The following is a 22235-nucleotide window of genomic DNA, read 5'->3' as shown; positions in this document are numbered from 1 at the left end:
GCGATTCTTTGCTTATCTCCCATCCTGGTTTCAGATGGGTTTGGGGACTGGGTAACGTTACTTTCCAAGTGTCCCTTGATCACTGAATCGGTTTCAGTGTAAATAGAAACTTTTATTGCTTTTTCTGTCTTGCCATGCCTGGCAAGGACACACGATTTTAGCCCCATTATGCAAATTTTGTTAAGACAATATTGAGATGTAAACACAACCAACACATTTCGTTTTTTAATAATACTGGACTTGTACATATAAAGATCAGCAAAGGTTCAAACAAGAATGTGTAAAATAGCTTAAATGCAACATTAAAATGGCACATGAAATGTATAAAAGAGCTTAAGAAGATTGGATGTGCAAAGCGAAAGATCACATGGATTAAGGTGCAAATCACAGAGACCTTAAACATACAATAACAGTCTCAGGCAAAAAAGGATTTCATTTATGAAACACACAAACAAGATCAGAATGGGCTTTAGAGACCCAATTTAGCATGCTAAATAATTGCCAATGTTGATATGAACAAGGAACATTTTGAAAAAAAAGATACAAAGCTCTAGCAAAACGTGTAGCTGCCAACAAGTATGCAGCCTGTGGGACAAGATTGAACACGGTATGGAAGTGTTTTATATGTCCCAAAAGCTTTTGTTTTGCTAGAATTTACATGTTTATTTTAAGAAACTGGTGTTGAATCACAGATATAACAGATTTAAAAATAAAAAATAAACATAACAACAAAATGCCGTAGAGAGCATCGATTATTGTAGTGCTTCGTAATGGGGGACTGCGGGCACAGGAGTCAGGTCCGAGATTTCTTCTCTTTCCAGTCAGATGACACTTCGGCTTTACGCTTGTGAGCCTGTGGTGACAAGATAGACAGATAGATAAATAGGCAGACAGACAGACAGACAGACAGATAGATAGATAGATAGATAGATAGATAGATAGATAGATAGATAGATAGATAGATAGATAGATAGATAGATAGATAGATAGATAGATAGATAGATAGATAGATAGATAGATAGATAGATAGATAGATAGATAGATAGATAGACAGACAGACAGACAGATAGATAGATAGGCAGATAGATAGATAGATAGATAGACAGACAGACAGACAGACAGACAGATAGATAGATAGATAGATAGATAGATAGATAGATAGATAGATAGATAGATGATGATAGATAGATAGATAGATAGATAGATAGATAGATAGATAGATAGATAGATAGATAGATAGATAGATAGATAGATAGATAGATAGATAGATAGATAGATAGATAGATAGATAGATAGATAGATAGACAATCAGATATAACATTCTAAATCTTGCTGACAATATAACTTTAAATTAAGACATGGGAAGCCAGATAGATAGATAGACAGGCAGACAGACATTGATAGATAGACAGATAATTTGCATGTTTTTCTTGTCTCGTAGACAGATTTAACACGTTGTAAATCTTGCTGACATTATAGGCATTTAGCATGTGATGGAACGAGACTGGAGCAAAGAGAACACGGGCAGAAAAAAAATGCTCCTTGCTCCAGGCAAAATCTTGCAACTCACCATGCACATGCTCTGATAGATCGACAGATACATACATATAGATAGACAGGTTTGAAATCATCAGTGGGATATACTAAACTTTACTGTGGACAGTAAATCTGAAGGGAATTTTGATCATTTGCATGTTGTTCTTGTTCAGTTGTTCAAGCATAATTCTGAACTAGAGGGAAAGTCTTTGGGGACGTGAAGCACGGAGCACAACAACAGATGGAGCGAAAAGAAAGAAGACAGGACGTATTACTGATTGTCCTTTGGGTGTTCTTCTCTTTTTCTCAGCTCGCTCTTTCTCCTCTATCTCCATGTTCTCTTTCTCAATGAGAGAAATGAGTGTGTTACAGCGACGCTGCAGCTCCTAGCAAACCAGACAAAACACACGGAAGGAAACTCTTTCATCATCTCGGCACAGGAGTTATACATCACATCTCATATACTTTTACAATTCCTTTCAGGCATCACACAAGTACCTGCACCCACACACTTTCACAAACAAGCACACCAATATGACCTGAAAAACAATCCCTGGATGCAATGTGATTAAAAGGAGAGTTGTTTGCATTTGTGTGAGATATGCATTCATAGGCTTTTATTGTTTTTACATGAACACTAGACATAACCCAAACTAAAAGAAAACGTCTTGCATTTTTAAAAATGTATTAACTGTTTTTCCAATTGAAGACCACTCCAAATGGAGGCTTCGTCAGATTCAGTTCACTGCTGTCCCCAAAGTACATCTCAGTAAACCCCAACTAGGGCTGAGAGATATGACGATACATGGACGAAATAAAAATTCTATCGTTTCTAGGGGTTAGATGCATCGCGATGCAGACGTGGACGATTCTGAATCGATTTACAAATGTCGAAAAACGATTTTCCAAAAAATTTTAATAACGTAATATTTATGGAACGCAAAAGACGGAACTCTGAATCGTGGAAGTGCAGTGCCCGGACTGTCTGTGGCGTGCACATAATAGAGACGCGATGGCTGAGCGTGTGATCCAAACACCCTCGTTAAAAGCTAACGACTGGAAATATTTTGATCTGTGGATTGTGGATCGTAGACAACTATCCCCATAGTGCATTGCAATGCTCAGTTCCGCAGGCCACTCCCACTACTCCGCCCATCAATGTAGACTAGAGTTGAGCTCCATTCTATGACACGCCTGGAAATCATTTCCACAATGAAATCAGATAATGCGCGCTAATATAATATGACGACGTAAGAGCGGCAAGGCGGCGGATTGTCAATGGATTGGTGTGATTCTATATGGGCTTCAGACAATCAGCACACTTACTCTGACGCGTAATTTTACACATGAAATGCAGCCAAACCTTGTAGCGTTTTGTCTTCTGCATCTTCATTAATCCCCTCGCTATCAGACGTTCCGGGAGTCTCCCGCATATTGATAACGGCTCCCTGATGCCCGCAATAAGGCTATATGCACGCATAAGTTCCGTATTTGGCGCAAGGCTGCTCTTCAGTTTCCGGTTGGGGAGATTTAAAGCGGAGGAAAACCGAGGAAAACAGGATTATGGCAGCATCTTCAAACTTTACTGTCCTCCCATCTTTAAAACAAAACTTTAATACGTTTAGATGTAATTTTATAAATAGTTATGTTTATTTCATAAAATAAACAAAGAAGCATAAACAAAATGAGGGGGGTCTGTATTTGTGACCAACGTTTCTTTAGTATAGCCACAGAGTATAAAAAACAATATAAATTCTCGGTAAAGCATTGGACTCTACGATCGGCGGAAGTTATCGAGCATCCTTAGACCATCACTGGAAATACCGCCGTGCATAGAGCCCATTAGTTAAAATCTTCCAGAATCTAGAGCGAGCGATCAAGAGCGCGCATGCGAGATAGATCAGACCGTGCTCCAAACCGTATAGTGTGCGTACGAGGGAGAGAGCAAGAGACTTTGCGTGTTTGCACTTCATGACACAGAGATTCAGGAACCAAAATTTTTGTTCTTATTCGGTCTGGTTATTACCGTTTACGTCGGAACCGGTTCACTATTGGCACCGCATTTTGGTACCCAAGCCTATCCATAATGCATCAGTCTGCGTATTCAGAAGCGTCGTCCATAATTTCAAAAAGTGAAATCTGCCGGTGAAATCAAATGCACTGTCACTGATCTGTGATCGGTCTGTTAGCGCATTAGGTCCAACCCCCTATGGGCGGGTTTGAAAGTGTGAGATCTAGTGCATGTAGTCTTTACAGAAATCCCCCCCTCTTACACTTCCTCCTACAATGACGTAAAATGACGATTTTTGCGTCATTGTAGGAGGAAGTGAAAAAGGTAAAAAGCGGATTTCTCTCGTCTCAGGGGAAAATGATTTATGCAAATGGCTGGAGTGTCCCTTAAAGAATTTTTAACCAAAAAAAATCCTTGATATTTCCAGGTTGCCCATGACTTTAGGAGCCCTGGCTCTAACAGAAAAAACATTCTCACCATTGCAGTCCTGGACTTAATGAACCAGTCAAATCTGAACTGTGGAGCGTTCCGTACACACTGTCGAAGTTCTTCATAAACATATTCTTTATCAAAGCCCATCTTGTGCAACATGCAAATCAGAAACCTGTCTTCCTCCTGCAGACATGGAAAAGAAAAGTTTTCATTTTTAAGTTCTTAGTAAACACACTACACTACACACAAACACTAGCTCTCTCACATGCACGCACCTCTGTGTAGTTCTTTCCTTTGTTTGTCCCGTACTGGATGCGGAGCTGGTGGAACGGAGCCTTATACCGTGCTATCTACAAGTACACAAAACACCATCAAACAAGAAATATTTACTAATTATTATTGCATCAAAAATTACATTTCCTGAAAGTTTCTTGCTTTCTATGATAAGGCTGTGACTAATATTGCTTTATATTGAGGTTGCAAGTCATCAAAAGCAAGAAAAATGAAACCCACACAATCATAATTCAGCACCCATTAAAGAAAAAAAAAACCTGCTTGTCAATAACACAATTCCATTGTGAGTTTTTGAAAGGTTGACCTTGGCATCCAGGGCTTTTTTGATGCTGATGCGTCTCTGGATGCGAGCTTCTCCACGCTCTATCTGAGCCATGATCTTCTCAATATCCTGCAGCTCATTGCAACGTTCCCAAAACACCGCTATAATAAGGACAAAGGTGTGAGATGTGTGTCTGTGTAGTTGATACAGGATTGAAACATTTTCGTGTAGTTCAGACAAGTGTGAGGTTAGCTGATTGTGTATTTTATGCATGTGTATGTGTGTGTGAATATAATGGTGTTGAAAACGTGACTAGAATCAAAAAAAGAAGTTTTTGTTATCTTGATTTCTTTTGTGTGCTTTTTCTCGGCGAGACAGAGTGAACTGCGGCGTTACACAAACACGCGTCGTGTAGCTGTGCACAGACCAACGGCCAAGGCAGGATTTTCATGAAATAATACCTCAAATTGTATATTGTATACCCTCAGAACATTTTATAAAAATTATATCGGTTTTAAATACCACCAAAGAACCACCAAAAGAAAATATCGTTATCGTGTTGATTAGGGGAGTCGGAATATTGGTGAAAACACTGATATTTAAAAATGAATTGTGCACATATGATATTATGAGACGGAAATACCAGCACCAGTTTCTGTTTGGCATCCCAATGTTATTGTGAATTATTTTGGCCACGATAATCATGTAGTGAAAAATCTGATATCATGTCAACTCTTCTTGGAATATACTGTGAATGTCGCATGGGATCATTCTGTGATACTTTTGCTTCTTTTTTTAAAAAGCTTGATGCTGGTTGCTCTTCACCACCATTATATGGATGAGTGTGGGCGGGACATTTTTTTTTAATTATTCTGTGTTCCATAAAAGAAAGAAGGACATTAGAACAACACCAGGGTGGGTAATTTATGACTTCATTTTCATTTTAGCGTGAACTATGCTTTTAATACAGATTTTATTTATATAAAAAGCAAAAAAATATATTATATTATGTATTTCTTTCTTATTTTTATATAATCAGGTCACATGAACCCACAACCAGGCTAATTATTCAGGGCTTCCTGAAGCTTTTTTAAAATATGCTTGCACATTCTAAGTGTGTAATTGTCTATAAATAATAGGTTTGTGTGTAGTTGCATTGGTGTGTATTTTACCCGAGTACTCCATGACTTCTTCAGGGGTCTTGCCCTCCACCTCTCTGGCGATGTTGTCAATGTCATCACGACCATATTTCTCATTAGCTTTAATAAACTGATTGAAATCACGCTTGTTCCAGTTTGTGAAACCCTGAGGAAAACAAACAAACATATTCTGCTGTAGCATTGCTCTGTAATTAGCACATTTGTGAGAGTGTCAGTGAATGTACGAGTGAGTGATAGAGAAGAGAGGGTGAGTGTTTGTATCCACTTGTGTAAGTAGTTTCTCTTTTTCCTCCGTCTCTTCAGGTGAGAGAGGTTCTGCCTCGTCTATCTTTGCTTGTTCCTCCTTCTGGACCTGTGCTGAATTTGGGATATCTGGATTACGTGGAACCTACAATAAACACAAATACACAATCGAACACTTTTGCGGAAGCAACAGATTTTACACAATTATTGAAAACAAACATGAAGACCTCACCTTGTATCCAATGGTTTTCCTGTAGTAAAGAATCTCCATCTCCAGCAGCTCAAAGAGACGTGGTGGAAAGAACTGAAAGTCCTGGATGTTGGGCTGCTTTGGAGGCCGAGGAGCCTGGATCACACACATACACTTTTCATGATCTCTCCACAGACACGTATCTCTATACTGTCATTTAAAACATTTGTGTGATCCTTTGACGGCACTGTATAATGACAAAACATTGTTATGCTCCCGGCAGATGCATCTTTATCTAGCGGAGACTTCACTTCAATCTAAACACTCATTTAATTTTCAATTTAATTTAATGATATTCATTAAAGTTAAGGTTTATTGGCTCCCTGCTATTTTGCTTGACAGGGTTATCACTTTATAAACTATCGACTTTCATCACACTAGGAATCATTATTCTTTAAATTATACTTTAAAGGACAAGGCGATATTAAAGCTAAATTACACTGCCCTTGCAAATGCCAAAAAAACACCATTTACCAACAGTTGCTGGTTTTAGATAGTTACGTTTCCCAGCATTCCTGTAGATCCAAATAATATTGACGTTTGTTGGGACAGTGTGAACCAGAATAAATGAGATTTTAGTACTATTTATATACTATTCTATTTTATATATGATTATTATTACAATGTTTATTGTTATTTTTTCAAATTGAATATATGCAACAATTGATTTAATCAGCTATAGAAATTAAGAAGCTGCATAAAAGGTGCATTTCCTTCTTCTTTAGCAGCCACTTTTATCCATATCGATGTTTGTCGATGACACAGTGCACTATTCGAATAAACTGTCCCTCAGGAGCAATCTAGTGTTAAGTGTCTCTCTCAAGGGCATGGCAGTGACAGGACAGAGGAAAGAAGAACATCTAGTTCATGAGGTCATTTCCTGAGTCAGCGTCTGAACCTACAACCTTTGTTTTTCAACTCTTTATCAATTACGTCCTTTCAATACATACCCTTCAGCCGAGTTCCTACATTTACTTTAACTCACTGAATCCAGTGCAACTGTCAGTGATGAAAACCGTGATCTGAGAGCATTATTTATTGTGCAGTAGTGTTGTGTAGACTGTACCAGTACCTACATGCAGTCATGAGTAGCACTGACAAAAAAATCATTTCAGAGTGTCTAAACTGTGTGTGTGTGTGTGTGCGTTACCTTCGGGGCTCTTGGTTCGCTGACTCGGAGTGCTTCTCTGAAGTAAGCATCTACAGCATAATTGGCCTTCCTCTCTCTCTTAGGAGGCTCGATCCATTCGATCAAACTAAGCTGCACAACACAGAGAGAATTGTTTAAAACTTAAACACACACAAACACACTTTCAGCTACACACTTTCACATAAACTCTCACAGTCTGTGACGTACACAGGAGCAAAGTTCAAAAACCTGCCAAATTCTCACTGATAGACTCTCGCTTTACTGTAATGGACTTCAGTGCTGTATTATAAATGAGTACGAATTTATTTCCACCTGGTAAACCTCCACACAGACACTAACTTTCTGTTTCTCTCTGTAATCCTCTCCCTCAAACTTGTAAAGGCTGGTCTCGGTGCCGCCTGTGTCCATGGTGAAGTTCCTCAGCGAGCTCTCGCCGAGATTCGACATGCGCTCGTTCATCTCAGCCGTCTGAGGGGACACACAATGTTAAAAAGGGTTAAATTGTGTCATCCCAAGTGTACGATTGAAAAGAATCTCATAATATTATGAAGGAAATCAGATGCATTTTATTTGTATGAGTTTGAAGTCAAATGCTTTTGGAACTTGGACTTAAAGTTATTATGGAGACTTCCTGTAAATTTAAGCAACTTTATAGTATTCGGTATCCGGGTGTTCAGGTCCACTCACCTTCTTGGCACCTCTTTCCAGGATGGTGTCGATGTCTTCATCAGTTAGTTCGCTGTCTTTAGAGGCAAACACGTGTGTTGCTCCATGTCGGATCATTTGTAGCATTTCATCCTTTCCCAGTTTATTCTGCTGGTCGATCAGCCGTCCTGAAAGAGCATAAATAGAGGAAAATATTAAGTCATATGACTGACACAAATGCTACTTAACCTTTATATTTCTCACAATCAAAAATACAGTAAAAATATAATTTTGTGAAATACTTTTAACTTAAATATATATTTTAAAATATATATATTCCTTTAATGACAAAGCTGAATTGTCAGCAGCCGCATGCCATTTGCAGCCGCTATTTAACATTATTATCAATATTTAAAACAGCTGCTCTGCTTAATGCTTTTTGTGGAAACTGTCATATTTTTCAGGATTCTTTGATGAATAGAAAGTTTTAAAAAGGCGCTGATTTGAAATAGAAATGTTTTATAACATTTGAAATGTCTTTACTGTCACTTTTGATCAAGTAAACGCATCTTTGCTGAATAAAAGTATTAATTTCTTACTGACCCCAACTTTTTTAACGGTGGTGTAAAGGAATAGATATTCGGTCTAACGACTCCTCTGAAAATAAAAATCACAAACTCTATGAATTGTAAGGTGTCCATGTTCCAAAAAAAAAATTACAGTAATTCTCTCTGTCACGGAAACCAAATGTTTGATGTCACTACATTGACATCCATAGTAATTTTTTTCCATTTGGTGTCTGACATTCATCAAAATATCTTCTTTTGTGTTCAACAGAAGAAAGAAATTCACACAGGTTTTGAACAACTTGAAGGTGAGTAAATAATGGCAGATTTTTTTGTTTGTTTTTTGTGAACTATCCCTTTAAAGTAAACAAAACTCATATTGTAGATACTATTGTTTTTCCACAGTACCCATTTTTGAGTTAGTATTGGATGCATGTGTTTGGCGTGTGATACTGAAACCTCATGCTGTTTACTAGTAGTGGCCAGTATGTCACAATGATCTTTTACAGAGACTGTTTTAAAGAAACTGTTTCACCCTTAGTGTATTCATACCCTGCTGAATGACTATAGAGTCCAGGCGTAGTTTCATCTCCGCTCTCTCCACAATTCTCTCCTCCACAGTGTTGTCTGTGATCAACCTGAACACTTTAACTGGTTTCTTCTGTCCAATACGGTGAGCACGGTCCTAAATAATACAGCACACGACACAACAAAAACCATTAAAACAAGAAGTCATAAAGAAAACAGGTATCTCCCTGAGGCTCACAATCATACAGTTTAGTGAGCTCAGTTGTGTGTATGTGTGTGTGTCACCATGGCCTGCAGGTCCACTTGTGGGTTCCAGTCTGAGTCGTAGAGAATCACTACGTCAGCTGTAGCCAAATTAATCCCCAGCCCACCTGCCCGTGTGCTCAGCATGAAGATAAATTTACTGCTGTTCGGGGCATTAAAAGCATCTATGGCTTGCTAATGCACAACAAGAGAGGAGGACAAAACAGGAAAAGAGAAGGACAGCAATTAAATACTAATAAATACTTATATAATTTTGATTATTAAGGTCTATTTCACATTAGTAGTGGTCAGGGCTGATATACATAATGCAATTTACATATACAAATGAAACATCGACAAAATAACTTAAATCAAACTCACATAACATTAAAACAGACAGACTGGTGGTTCGATTCTAAATTGATATGCTTCCACCTTTTTAATGTCTAATATCTGCAGGAATATTCTTAGCTTATGAGTGTGTCTTACATTCCCATGTAACCGCAGTTTCACCCCAGAACTAATCAGTTCGGTTTCCATGACTACCAGGTTGGTTAATCAGTGTCTTTATATAAACTCTGCTGAGATTCCACATGAAGTATCTGTACGTGGCTCATAATTTTATAAAGCTTGTTGATTTCCTTTCTTCCTCTTGGTGAATCGTTCCTTTCTATTCCTTGGTATTTAGGGATGGGAATCATGATTCCACAACTGCGGCTCTGGTTACTCCTACAAATTCTATTTTTTAATAATAAATATTTTTTTAGTAGTTCAGATTAAAATTTTATTTTTATTTATTATTTTTTTTTCCAAAAATATCAGCTTTGGATTTATAGTTTATTACAGCATGAGGATATAGGTAAAAACCAAATCTAGACCCTATATGTTTTTTTTAATGGAACCTATACAATGTTAATAAATAGAATATTATTTATTAAATTAATATAATATAATATTAATTAAATTAATGATTATTTAAATATAGATTATTTAATATAAGTAATTAATTAAGAATATAATTATTAAATTAATGATAATTTTAAATATAGTTTATTTAATTAAATTGTAAAGGTTAAACAAAACATAAATAAATACTACAGTAATAATATTATTTTACTTTAAAATAAAATTAAAACATTTAATAACCTATAATACGTGTTATAATTAAAGCTTCTTTTGAAAACCTATTTTGGATCCAAAATGATGACTTTGCCTAAAGTTGATGTTTGCATCCACACAATTTTTATTTACTACAAAGAACCAGTCAGTAAAGACTTAAAAGAGTCATGATTTGTACATGAATCAGTTGAACTACACAGGTAATGCTGTATGATTTTGATTCAGTAAAAAAGTCATTTGTTTGAGAATTGACAACACTGATCGCACTTTATGTTTTTGATTCACGAAAAAGAACCTGTTGTGTGACGTGCATTTATCTGTATGTAACTATGAATGTATTTAAGTGCATGTGTGTGGTTATGAATGAGAGTGTACCTCTCTGGCCTCATGAGGTGTATTTCCATCCAATCTGCAGTACTCGAACTCTCTCCACATGCAATAATCTTCTAGAATATCCAACACACGTGTCATCTGGCTGAATATTAACACTCTGGATCCTGCAAACACACGTCCAAGAAAACATGCACAAAAACATGAAGAAAAAAATCATGAATTCCAAATAAAAGCATCAAAACTGAAAGTTAATAAACACACACACACACACACACACACACACACACACTCCTCACCTTGCTCTTGCACTTTAGGCAGAAGTTTATCCAGGGCAACCATCTTGCCACTGTTGATGACAAGGTGTGTGTCCGTAGTGTATGGGGGACCGGGCTCGGCTCCGTCAAACAGGTAGGGATGGTTGCAGCATTTCCGCAACTGCATAAGAATATTCAAAAGCCGCATCTTATCCATCTTTCCAGCTGAGTTCAGGATGTCAATATCCTTCATCAGGATACGTGTGTACCTGTTTAAATCAAGAAAACAAACACTTGTGCCAGTCTGTAATTTTTATTATTCCAACATCACAACTGCTCATCATTTTTCAGGGTTTTCATACCTAGGGCTTGTTTAGTAGTTTATATTGCCAAGTTCTAATAGCAATGGAGCAGTATGGTCGTCTAGCTGCCCAACAACTGACGAAATTGGTTAGTGGGGTTGACTAGTGAGTCTATCAAGATGTTTTTCTTGTTTCTTTAAATATATCTTTGAGCAATTTTACATTAACACAGATGGTACTTCTAAGAAAAGATTTTAATATAAGGACATATACAGATAACCCTCTTTGAGATATTACATAACTACACTATTTTTTTATACACTTAAAATCATTTTCTAAAGAAAGACTGCTGAAATTCTTCAGACAACCCACTAATGAGTGTTAGGAATCAATAAAAATCTGGGTGATGAGCAACAGTGTTTATTTACATTTCACAAGTACCCAGCACACATGACACTATAAATAATCACCCAAAGTGTTTATCAAACCATATGGCAAGATTTACAGCGCCCACGTGAAAATGAAAAGAGATGTTAGTCGTTTGGGGAGAGAAATAAGAGATTCCATGCCTAGTTTCTTAATTCATGTATTATTGATTGGGTGACCAGAATGTAAGCTTGCAGCAGCTTCTGTTGTCTTGATCACAAGGTGAAAACAGTGTAAAACAACAAAGTCTCAACATAGCACGTGGTACAACTAAAAGGGTTTTTTTTTCTGGTGAAATCAATGTCACATTAATTATAACTGTCTCAATATTTTACTATTTGAAAAAAATGTACATCAAAGTGATAACTTGTAGCCCAACCTTGGGTAAATTTACACTTGATTTTCAATGTGGTCAAGTGCAAAATGAATGTGATCCAATGATAAATTTGACTCATCCCTTCAATACCTGTTTATATTTTTCAAGGAAGTTGTGTGGGAGCTTACCATTCTCTCTGCATTTTACTGAGCCCAAGGTAAATCTTCACCTCTTTCTTGGGAGGAAGACTCTTCTCTACTTCCGCTTTAATACGACGCAGAAGAAATGGACGCAGAACCTGAAAACAACCATTCAGTGGCTTAAGTGTCTCATCAACAAAAAGAACTTCAATGCTAGAAATACAAAAAATATACTCAAAAGAGAGAGAGTTAGACTCACTGCATGAAGTCTTTCAACCAGCTTCTGGTCACCAAGACAGTTATTTGTGTCGAACCACGAATCAAAATCCTAAAATTATAGAAACACACAGACGTGATATGTTGTCATGGTAGTAACATTTAAGTTAATTTTGCAATTTTATACTAAGCTAATTATATTTTTATCCTATATCCCTAAACCTAACCAAACCTATCCCTAAAAATTTCTGCTTGTTTAGGTTTTATGTTTAGCCTGTTGGCTGCTTCCTTAAATATAGGTGACTTCAGGTTTTGTTATCCCTTGGGGAAATGCCTGCTACTGTATGTAACAGTGCAACACAGTAACTATATGCTGTCAAAATTATGCCTCTAAGGCCTTGTCCACATAGAAACGCGTTTAGCTGTATATGTAAAAAATTCACATCTGCGTTTCGTCCAGACAGATCCGGTGTTCTGTCGATTTTTGCTGCCTTGTCGAAAAATGCTACCGTAGCGCGAATTGATAACAGAATGCCGATTAAAGTCGTATAAAATACAATTATAATACAATTCTAAGTTATGAGTAGCTACTGTATACTGTAGACTACTGTTTTTATTTTTAAAACGGTGTGAAAAGTAAAAATTATCATAAAATATTCATGACTTGACTTGTCAAAGTACACCTTTCCTCATAGTAACTGAAATTTTTTTTCTGACATTTATTTTTCAGCTGGCTGACCGTACAAATATTTATATGGTAGTAAGCATTTTTTGAAAGGGAAATTATAAAATGTACCTTTTGTTAAAAAAAAAAAAAAATGTGAATCTGCACATGCGCATAACCGGTAAGTAGCAAATCAATGGGTAGCATGAATCGTCAGAACACTGGCGTTTTGAGAGCCTGAAACCGCTATTTTTTTTACACTTGGGTCCCAGAGTGGATAAATCTGAAAACGACACCCCTACGTTTTCGTGTGTACAGCCAAAGCCAGCCAATCAGTATGAGGTCATCAGCCCATGTGTCGACCCTACTCAGACACCGCTTAGTCACCTAACAGCAACAACAACTGCGGACTACATGCTTCTGTGTGTGCTGCAGAAGTTACTGAGCCTCTTTTATTTCTTTATTTATTATTTACTTGAAAGTATTTTATTTAATTTCTTTCTTTTACTTCTTTATTTCTTTATATTTTCTTTCTTATGCTATGATGCTTGTCTATTGTCTGATTAAGACATTTCATGTTTTGTACCAGGCCATTTATAGTTGTTTATATTGTTCAATAAACTTCTGTGGCAGAATTATAGCGACACAAGGCATGTTTTGATGCCTACATCGTTTTGAGTCAGTTTCAGTGGTTTCGTGTGTACACGGATAATTATTGAGACAACGCTGTGTTTACGGAATTTTATGGGGGAAAAGATTGGATATGGAAAGCTCTTAGACTATTAAAAAAATAGGAGTGGTCTTTAGTGTCACACGATCATTCAAGAATCACTCTAATATGCTGATTTGGTGTTCAAGAAGCATTTATTATTATCATGGTTGAAAACAGTGGCGGTGCTTCATATTTTTGTGGAAACTGTGATAACGATACATTGATTTCAGGATTATTTGATGAACAGAAAGTTCAAAAGAACAGCATTTATTTTAAATAGATTTTTTTTCCTTTATAAATGTCTTCACTGTTACTTTTGATAAATTGAATGCATCCTTGCATAATAAAAGTATTAAAGGGATCAAGAAATGTATGTAAATCTTTCTTCATTTCCTGTTTTAAAGTAGTTTTCCACATACCATTCAAATCAGAAAGAAGATCGAAAAGCACTTGTTAGAGGCACAAAATATATTTTAGCGTTAGGTAAGTGTCTATCTGAAGTTAATTAATGCGTTGTTTGACGTTATCAGTCGGACATAACTGTTTTATATATATATAAATATAGGTTATCTGTGTTTTAACGCGTGATATCAGGAATAATTCATATGTAATACGCTCATTACAACAGGAAGGTGACGGCGATGCGCAAATCGAGTTACTTCTGCTAGTTTTACTGAGATATCTTATCCTGTACGAATTGCCCATTAATATGACAGACGTCCTGTGGTAAAATTACATTACTCCATCTACCTTTGTAAAGTTAATCCCGTCCGAACACATCTGCACACACGCTTCCAACACAACTCTGACAGACACAGCAACATAGCGTGTGGGAGGATATTAAACAGGATGCGATATTCAAAAAAGTATGACTCACACTGGCAGAGTTGAACACATCAGGCAGGAGAAAGTTCAAAAGAGACCAGAGCTCATGTAGATTATTCTGCAGTGGGGTACCAGTCAACAACAGACGATTGGTCGTCTTAAACTCGCGCACAATCTCTGACAACTGAGAGCGTGAGTTAAAAGAGAAGGAGACAGCAAGAAGGAGAAAAAGAGGAAAGGTTCTCTGAAGTCTTTTCCTCTGTATCAGAACGTCAAATTATCTCAGAAGTTTTATGAGACACATTTCTTTGCTTTTTAGTTACTCTTGCATTAATTGGGTCTCATCAGTGTTCAAATACCTTTGATTTCTCGTTTTTGATGCGATGGGCCTCGTCGATAACCAGATAGCGCCAGTTAAACTTCTTAAAGACAGATTTCTCCCGAATCACCATCTCGTACGATGTCACGCACACGTCCCATTCACCAGGCATCATCACATCACGTATGAATGCTGCCTAAAACACGCACACACATACTAATTAAAGGGTTAGTTCACCCAAAAATGAAATTTCTGTCTTAAAGAAAAATTAATTTGTGTTCCGAAGATGACCGAAGGTCTAACGGCCGGGTTTGGAACAACATGAGGGTAAGTAATTATTGACAGAAATTTCATTTTTGGGTGAACAATCCCTTAAAGACAGATTCATTATTACACAAGAACTTTGAAGGATCTGCAGTAGGATGAAACTGGGTAGAAAGGGAATAGAAGGAAGGAAAGGAAGAGAAAAACTAAAGGACACACACGCGTGCCATTCACCCAGGCATCAAGTCACGTATGAAGTCTGCCTAAAACACACACACATACTAATTAAGACTGATTCATTTCTACACAAGCATTTTGAAGGCCCTGCTGGTAAGATTAAAGTGGGTAGGAAGGGATCAGAAGGAAGGAAAGTGAGAGAAAAACAGAAGGATGTGAGCAGCCTTACTCTTTCATCTTTGTTCCCAATGAGACAGACAGCCTTCAGGGTGGGCACCCAGCGCTTGAATTCATTCATCCAGTTATGAAGAGTAGATTTGGGCACTAGGACCATGTGGGGGCCGGGAATGTTCCTGTAGTGCTTCAAGTAGCCTAGCAACGCGATTGTCTGCAGGGTCTTACCTAGACCCTGAACCAATCAGAACACATAAATCCAATGAGTCACAGACAGTCTATGACAGCAACAAGACAGACCAAGACAAATAAGTTTCACTGAAACCAGAAAAGATGCTGAAAAGATTAATTGTCTGTGTGGTTCCACAATTACGTATGTTCAGACTATTTCTGGAAATGTAGGTGAACCTGCCACTATGAGCATGCTTCCAATGTTGCTGTGTTCGTGTTGACCTTTATTGTAAAATATTGGAGAGTGATGCATTGGGGGTTTTACCATCTCATCAGCCAGGATGCCATTAATGCCGTTCTCATACAGAGAAATCATCCAGTTCAGGCCTCTGATCTGATAATCTCTCAAAGTTCCATTCTTAACGTCTGTCAATGAATGAAACAATTAATAATCAATGGTCATTAAATTTGATCACAGGTGAATGAGCTACAGTACAATACATCTCTATAAACTGGAAGTACTGGAAGAGAAATGTTACACATATTACATTACTACTTATTGTTTTTCTTGACAGCACCTAGTGTGTTTTTAAAAGTGCCATGTGTAATTTGAAAATTGCAAAAATAATTGTTTCAAAACACACAAAAGTGCAAAGAAGCTGTAAGGTTATAGCAAACAGGCCAAAGACAAAGACAGAAAAATAACGAGGATGCATGGCCTCAGTGGGCTTTTTTGAGCTTGAAAACAATCATTATTTTTGCAACTCCATTAGAGCTGTTAGTATCACTTCACCTTTAAAGCAGTGGTTCTCAGCCTTTTTGACTTCAACAATATGTGAAAACTCAAAGACAAGCTATTGAGTTATTTAAAAAAAATTTTTTTACATAAAATTTCTTCCTGATAAAATATTTTAGAGCTTGGCATAACTGGGAAAAATGTATATTCATAATAAAAATTAACATACAGTTATAAGATTTTATTAATTAATGTGACGTTTTCTAAGACAGTACTTCCCAACCTTGCTCCTGGAGCCACATCAACAGTACACATTTTGGATGTCTCCCTTACCTGACCCGTATATTTCTGGTCTTGAGAGTCAACAAACAAGCTGAATCTAATGAGTTGAATCAGGTGTGATTGATTAGGAAGAGTTGGAAAATGTGTAGTTTTGGTGTACCTCCAGAAACACTGATCTAAGAAACTGTCCTGGTGAATCCAGTTGTTGAGGTCATGATTGCAAATAAGGCCCGGTGAAAAGGTACAAATATTTCCAGAGTGGAAATCTGAAAAACGCTCCACCGCCGGGTTCCCGTGTAAATGGTAAAAACGCAAAATTCTGCTCGACAGTGAAGGTTGTACGCAAGCGCATGGACTTGGTCTTGTTGTAGTATGCACTCCTAGCCGCCCGAAGTGCATACTACATTGAATTTCACACACTTTTGCCGTCACCATTTGGATTTCCCACACAAAACGCTCGTCTAAACGCAGAATAAAAAATGATGACGCAACGCCACTTTTGCGTTTTTTCTTCAGAATCGTTTCCGTGTAAACATAACCTAAGATATATTGTTCATTGATTTGTTTTTATTTTGTCTTACATTAATGCTTGTCCTCTAGTGGGCCCCGGGCCCCCAGGTTGAAAACCACTGCTTTAGAGGAATTTACTCATCCTCAAGTGTTTCCAAATCTGTATGTTGTTATATTTTCTGTGGAATACAAACTAATGATTTTTTTTTAAACAATCTTTATATTGTAACACAAAGACATGAGTTGTCAAGATCCAAAAAGAACAAAAAAGCAAAATGACAGTACCATAAAAGTAGTCCATGTGACTTGTGGATTATATACTACGTTTTCTGAAGTCATATGATACCTATGCGTGAGGGACAGGCACAAATTAATGCTGCGTTCCAGGCAACCTGTAAACTGTGTTTTTCCAACCTTATTCCCATGAAAGAGCACTGTAACGGCAGTCAAACCCGTGACTTTCTACCAGTAAACTCGTACTAGATCGATATACACCCATTTACGAGCTCCGACGTCACATAGCCCGCGAAACCATTCAAAACAACAATGGCAGCTCCTACGGATGACGTGTTTCTGCAGGCGGTACACAGTGAGAATACACTTTAGGACAATATAACGTTCACTAGTTTTCAGTCCATTGAGTGCAAGGATAAATTAATACCAAATACATTTCCAAATATACAAATAAATAAAAGTTAAAACAGCTTATCTTGCCTTATGCACTGTTTTTCCTCCTCCATTTCTCTCAAATAAACAAGGAGAAAGCACTTTTGGCAACAGATATTATTACAAATGCGCATAAGCCCTGTAGATCCCGCCATGCTGGTTTGTTAACATCTAGCTACCACAATGGGCTCTATGCACGGCGTTATTTCCGGTGAAGGATTAAGGATGCTTGATAACTTCCGCCGATCATAGAGTCCAATGCAATACCGAGAATTTATATTGAATTTTATACTCCATGGTTATACTAAAGAAACATTAGTCACAAAAACAGATAAAACAGACACCCCTCGTTGTGTTTATGCTTCTTTTAAAATTATATTAAATAAACATAACTATATATAAAATGACATCTAAACGTATGTACGTTTCGTTTCAAAGACGGGAGGACAGTAAATATTGAAGACTCTGCCATAATCCCGTTTTCTCCGGTTTTCCTCCGCTTTAATCTACACAACCGGAAATGGACGAGCATCCTTACGTCAAATGCGGAACTTATGCGTGCATATAGCCCATTCCTTGCGCTCAGGTAGTTTGGCGTGACTGGCCTGGAATGCTACAAAGTCGTGAGTCGTGGTTTGAAGTCGTGATTTACGTGCTCTAAACCTGCCTGTTACTCAGCAGAAGTCATTCACAGTTTTGTTGGAACGCCACCAAAACGTGCACCAATGTTCTATAAGACGATTTTTCAAATTCCTCCTTTTGTTTTCCACAGAAAAATTTAACAGCATGGGTTTGGAATGACATGAGGGTAAATAAACTTTTGTTTTAAATAACCAATTTATTAACGTACTAATATTAGTTATTATTTTTAATTATTAGACTTGCTAATCAACAGAAACAGACTTGACTGTTCACAAAAACATTGATTCATACATGAGGGTGACTCTTCAAAACGAACAAGAACATTAGCTGCCTTCCTGCTCTCAGATAAGAGTTCCTCATCCTCCTCCTGCTCTGTTCGACGATGGCGGTTACTGAAACACACAACCAGGGGCCAGAAATAAATCAAACCAAATCACCATGACGACACGTGTCTGACCAGCAGCTTTTGGTCACTAACCTCATGCACCTGAATGTGTGAGCATGCATGTTTTTGTAAGTGTGTGTGTGTGTGAGTTTGGCTTACTCTCCGACAGATAGCAGGTTCTGTTTCTCGTCCTGTTTAATTCGGGGTCTCCCCATCTTCACCTTCAGGGGTGAAGTGGGGGATTTCTGACTGGCAGGCTGAATGAAATGAGCAAACAATTCAGTCTGCTTCAGTAGGAACTCAAATCTGTTCGCACGGTCCGTTTTCTGTATTCAAGTGAGAAACAGAGATTTGTGAGTAAATTAAGATATGCAAATTCTTACTGCAAACTCAGTAAAATCTATTTCAACCTCACAAAGTTTGGTGTAATAAAAAATAAAAAAACTACCCTGTTGGTCAGAAGGGGGGAAAAACAACACTTTTTTTCTACATTTATTTAATGTAACAAACATTTTTACATCTATTAACATCTATTAAGAAATATCTATTAACATCTATTAAGAAACATGAAATTCTAAGCTGTGTCCGAAACCTGAAAAATGCTGAATTCCCAAGCACTATTTAAGGTACAAAGACGTCAAGCATTTTGTAATTCAGTTTTTATATAAATTTTAGTCTAAATCCTTCGTCTGGTTGGTCTTACCACTAAATACTGTTCGTTTTCCTCAAACCTCATTCTCACCCGTAGTTACCACTGACTAACAGCTCAATTTATTTAAAAACCTGCTGGCTGGCAATACACTACATAATTAGTGTGCATTAAAAGTGTAATGTACACTCAACTCTTTTTTCCTCATATTCAGGGTCAGCCAGGCTCTCTTTCACAGCTGCTTTAGGTGGAGGGTCCAGGAGAAATGGCGGGTCCTCCTAGAAACATACATCAAAGACACACATCTCGTACAAAAGCATCCAGACAAATCTAGAAGTCTAGATTTCGGGCGCTATGCATCTTACAGTAGCAAAAAAGTTATGTCCATAAAACATTATGACAAAGAGTCAGAAAAAATAGCTTAATTACTTCACAAAGTGAGATTTGACGGGAAAATTAACAACTGTTATACTTCAAACTAACTCATAAGCATAATGTTTAAAGTGACTTGTCCTGCAAAGTGCTGTTTAATGCATTGGACACATTTGACTTTTTACGGTATATCCTAAGCTGTAAATGTTAGTAATTCACGTAAATAATTCCACTTTGTGCAAAGGCTCATCTTGACATTAAGTCTCTGTCCAATTAACGCACTATGACTCAGATGTATGACAGTAAAAAAAAAGTTAATTAATCTAAAACACAACTTTATTATTATTAATAATAATATATGGGCAATACATTCTCCAATTTTATTTTACAACTAATAACTGTAGTAGCTATTGGTCAAAGAATATTTTACCATTGTAAAATTTGTAATGAATGTGTCACAAATCCTATACTATCACTATACTATGACAATGAATAAAAATACAAATATACATTAGGCACATGTATGTAAACACAATAACTTGAACAATAATGAGAAGTGTGACAAAAGCCATGTAACATTTAAATCTTTTAGTTATTAAACGACACTTCTTGACAACTAAAAGTTGGAGCTCATCCTTGACCTGCTTATATAGCAACAAAAGATCAATACTGTCAATGACACACGCTTATCTGAGCTCAAATAAAGCCAAATTGACATTAGAGTCATTTTAGCTGACGGTAACAGTGAGTATGTCAGTGATTATTTACGCGGGCAACGTCTGCAGGTAGTTGTTGATGGCAAGCAGACAGATTTGCATGCGTTCCGTCTGCGGCTGCACGAAGAGTGGCGCAACTCTGCTCCGACCGCAGACGGAACGCATGCAAATCTGTCAAAAGCTACATAAAAAAGCATGCTCTTGAGCACAGAGGAATAAACATCTAAAGCTCTGCAGATGTGAACTGAACTCCGCCTTCCCGCCATGTTCCGTTCCCCCAAACGCAGATGAACTGTAAACTTCTGCATCCTGTTTTTGTCCGTCTGCAAACATATTATGTACTTCTCTCTTTCTCTTTACCTCTTCCGCCTCCGCCTGCACCTCCCGAGAAGTAGATGGTAGCTCTTCGTCCGACATGTTGGTCAATGTACGAAGCTTCTCATGAGTTATTGGTGAACAGACTGTAAGTTATAAAGCATAATTTTGGCATATGCGTCATGACAGGACCGTACAGTCACGGCGCGCGCACACGCCCCTTTCAGAGCTTCATACTAAATATCGCGAGATTAGAGTGTTCCATTGCCACTTTCAGAGATGTACATTAGATATCGCGATATTATCAAAGGCTCAAAAATGGGTAACTGTCAAACACTAACCAGCTGTAAGAAATTATTGAATATTGTACATTTCACAATGCATCGAGACCCAAAGCAGGTAGAAAGATCAAATATGTAATTTGTTGTTTTTTTAATAGTGTCTCAGTATAAACTAAATGTCTGATATTAAGGTGACCAGATTTCTGAAATGGAAACGGGGCGTTTTTTTAGTTCAGTGGTCAAAATCTAATTGAAATCTTACTTATGTTATTATCTATGATTTTTTTAAACGGAGACAATACATTTTTGCATGTTTTTGTATTATTGTAGATTAAACTGCGATTAAATAACAATTATTATGTATGCAGGTCAACCCCTAACTATTTTAATACAATTGGCAAAAATTACACTAAGAAAAATTGCAAATGGTATTATATTAGCATAACAGTATTATGTCATATGATGACTGACTTTACAAAACACATTGCAGAAACAATACAAAATAAAAATGACAACATATGATAGCCTAAATTAAACTGTATTTAACATATATATATATATATATATATATATATATATATATATATATATATATATATATATATATATATATATTAGATTTTTCCATTTGTATTTTATGTTTTTATTTCCACAAGCTGTAAATATCCTGTATAAAGTAATAATAACAACTTTTTTTATTTATTTTTTTCAAATGTTCAATTTTTGTAAATATCCTGTATAAAGTAATAATATCTACTTTGTTTTATTTTTTTCAAATGTTCAATTTTTGTTTGTGCTTCTGGAGGCTATGGTGATCTGGCATTTTTGCAGTGTTTGTTCAGGCTATTTTGAATGTGCTGTAAAATAGGGACATTTGCAGGGACAGCTTCAGTTGGAGTCAGGACACCAAAATGGTCACCCCGTAATATTGTGACATCATACTGTGTAT

General features: G+C 36.9%; 1 protein-coding gene across 1 annotated transcript; it reads right to left on the bottom strand.

The window, feature by feature from the left end:
* Positions 1-212: 212 nt before the first annotated feature.
* On the bottom strand, positions 213-21233 carry smarca1 (SNF2 related chromatin remodeling ATPase 1). Its single transcript, XM_039659140.2, has 25 exons — positions 21051-21233; positions 19797-19880; positions 19113-19279; positions 18860-18960; positions 16058-16158; positions 15617-15796; positions 14987-15142; positions 14680-14811; positions 12470-12538; positions 12259-12368; positions 11069-11295; positions 10815-10936; positions 9363-9515; positions 9102-9234; positions 8026-8171; positions 7678-7806; positions 7339-7449; positions 6171-6284; positions 5961-6083; positions 5708-5840; positions 4578-4696; positions 4255-4329; positions 4025-4162; positions 1812-1922; positions 213-853 (listed from the first exon to the last, which is right to left on the bottom strand). Exons 1-25 carry the CDS (start codon positions 21105-21107, stop codon positions 794-796), a joined length of 3051 nt encoding a protein of 1016 aa, XP_039515074.2. The 5' UTR covers positions 21108-21233; the 3' UTR covers positions 213-793.
* Between the last annotated feature and the right edge of the window lie 1002 nt (positions 21234-22235).

Source organism: Pimephales promelas, chromosome 4 (assembly GCF_988280905.1).
Source record: "Pimephales promelas chromosome 4, fPimPro1.hap1.1, whole genome shotgun sequence".
NCBI lineage: Eukaryota > Metazoa > Chordata > Actinopteri > Cypriniformes > Leuciscidae > Pimephales > Pimephales promelas.
The sequence above is the reverse complement of the archived record's forward strand: the minus strand, read 5'-3'. Positions and strand labels throughout refer to the sequence as shown.

Coding starts and splice junctions, on each gene's coding strand:
- smarca1 (XM_039659140.2), bottom strand. CDS start 21,107: ATGTCGGACGAAGAGCTACCATCTACTTCTCGGGAGGTGCAGGCGGAG. Junction 15,797..16,057: donor GCATCCTGGCTGATGAGATG/GTAAAACCCCCA, acceptor TGATTGGTTCAG/GGTCTAGGTAAGACCCTGCA. Junction 5,841..5,960: donor AAGAGAAACTACTTACACAA/GTGGATACAAAC, acceptor TGTTTTCCTCAG/GGTTTCACAAACTGGAACAA.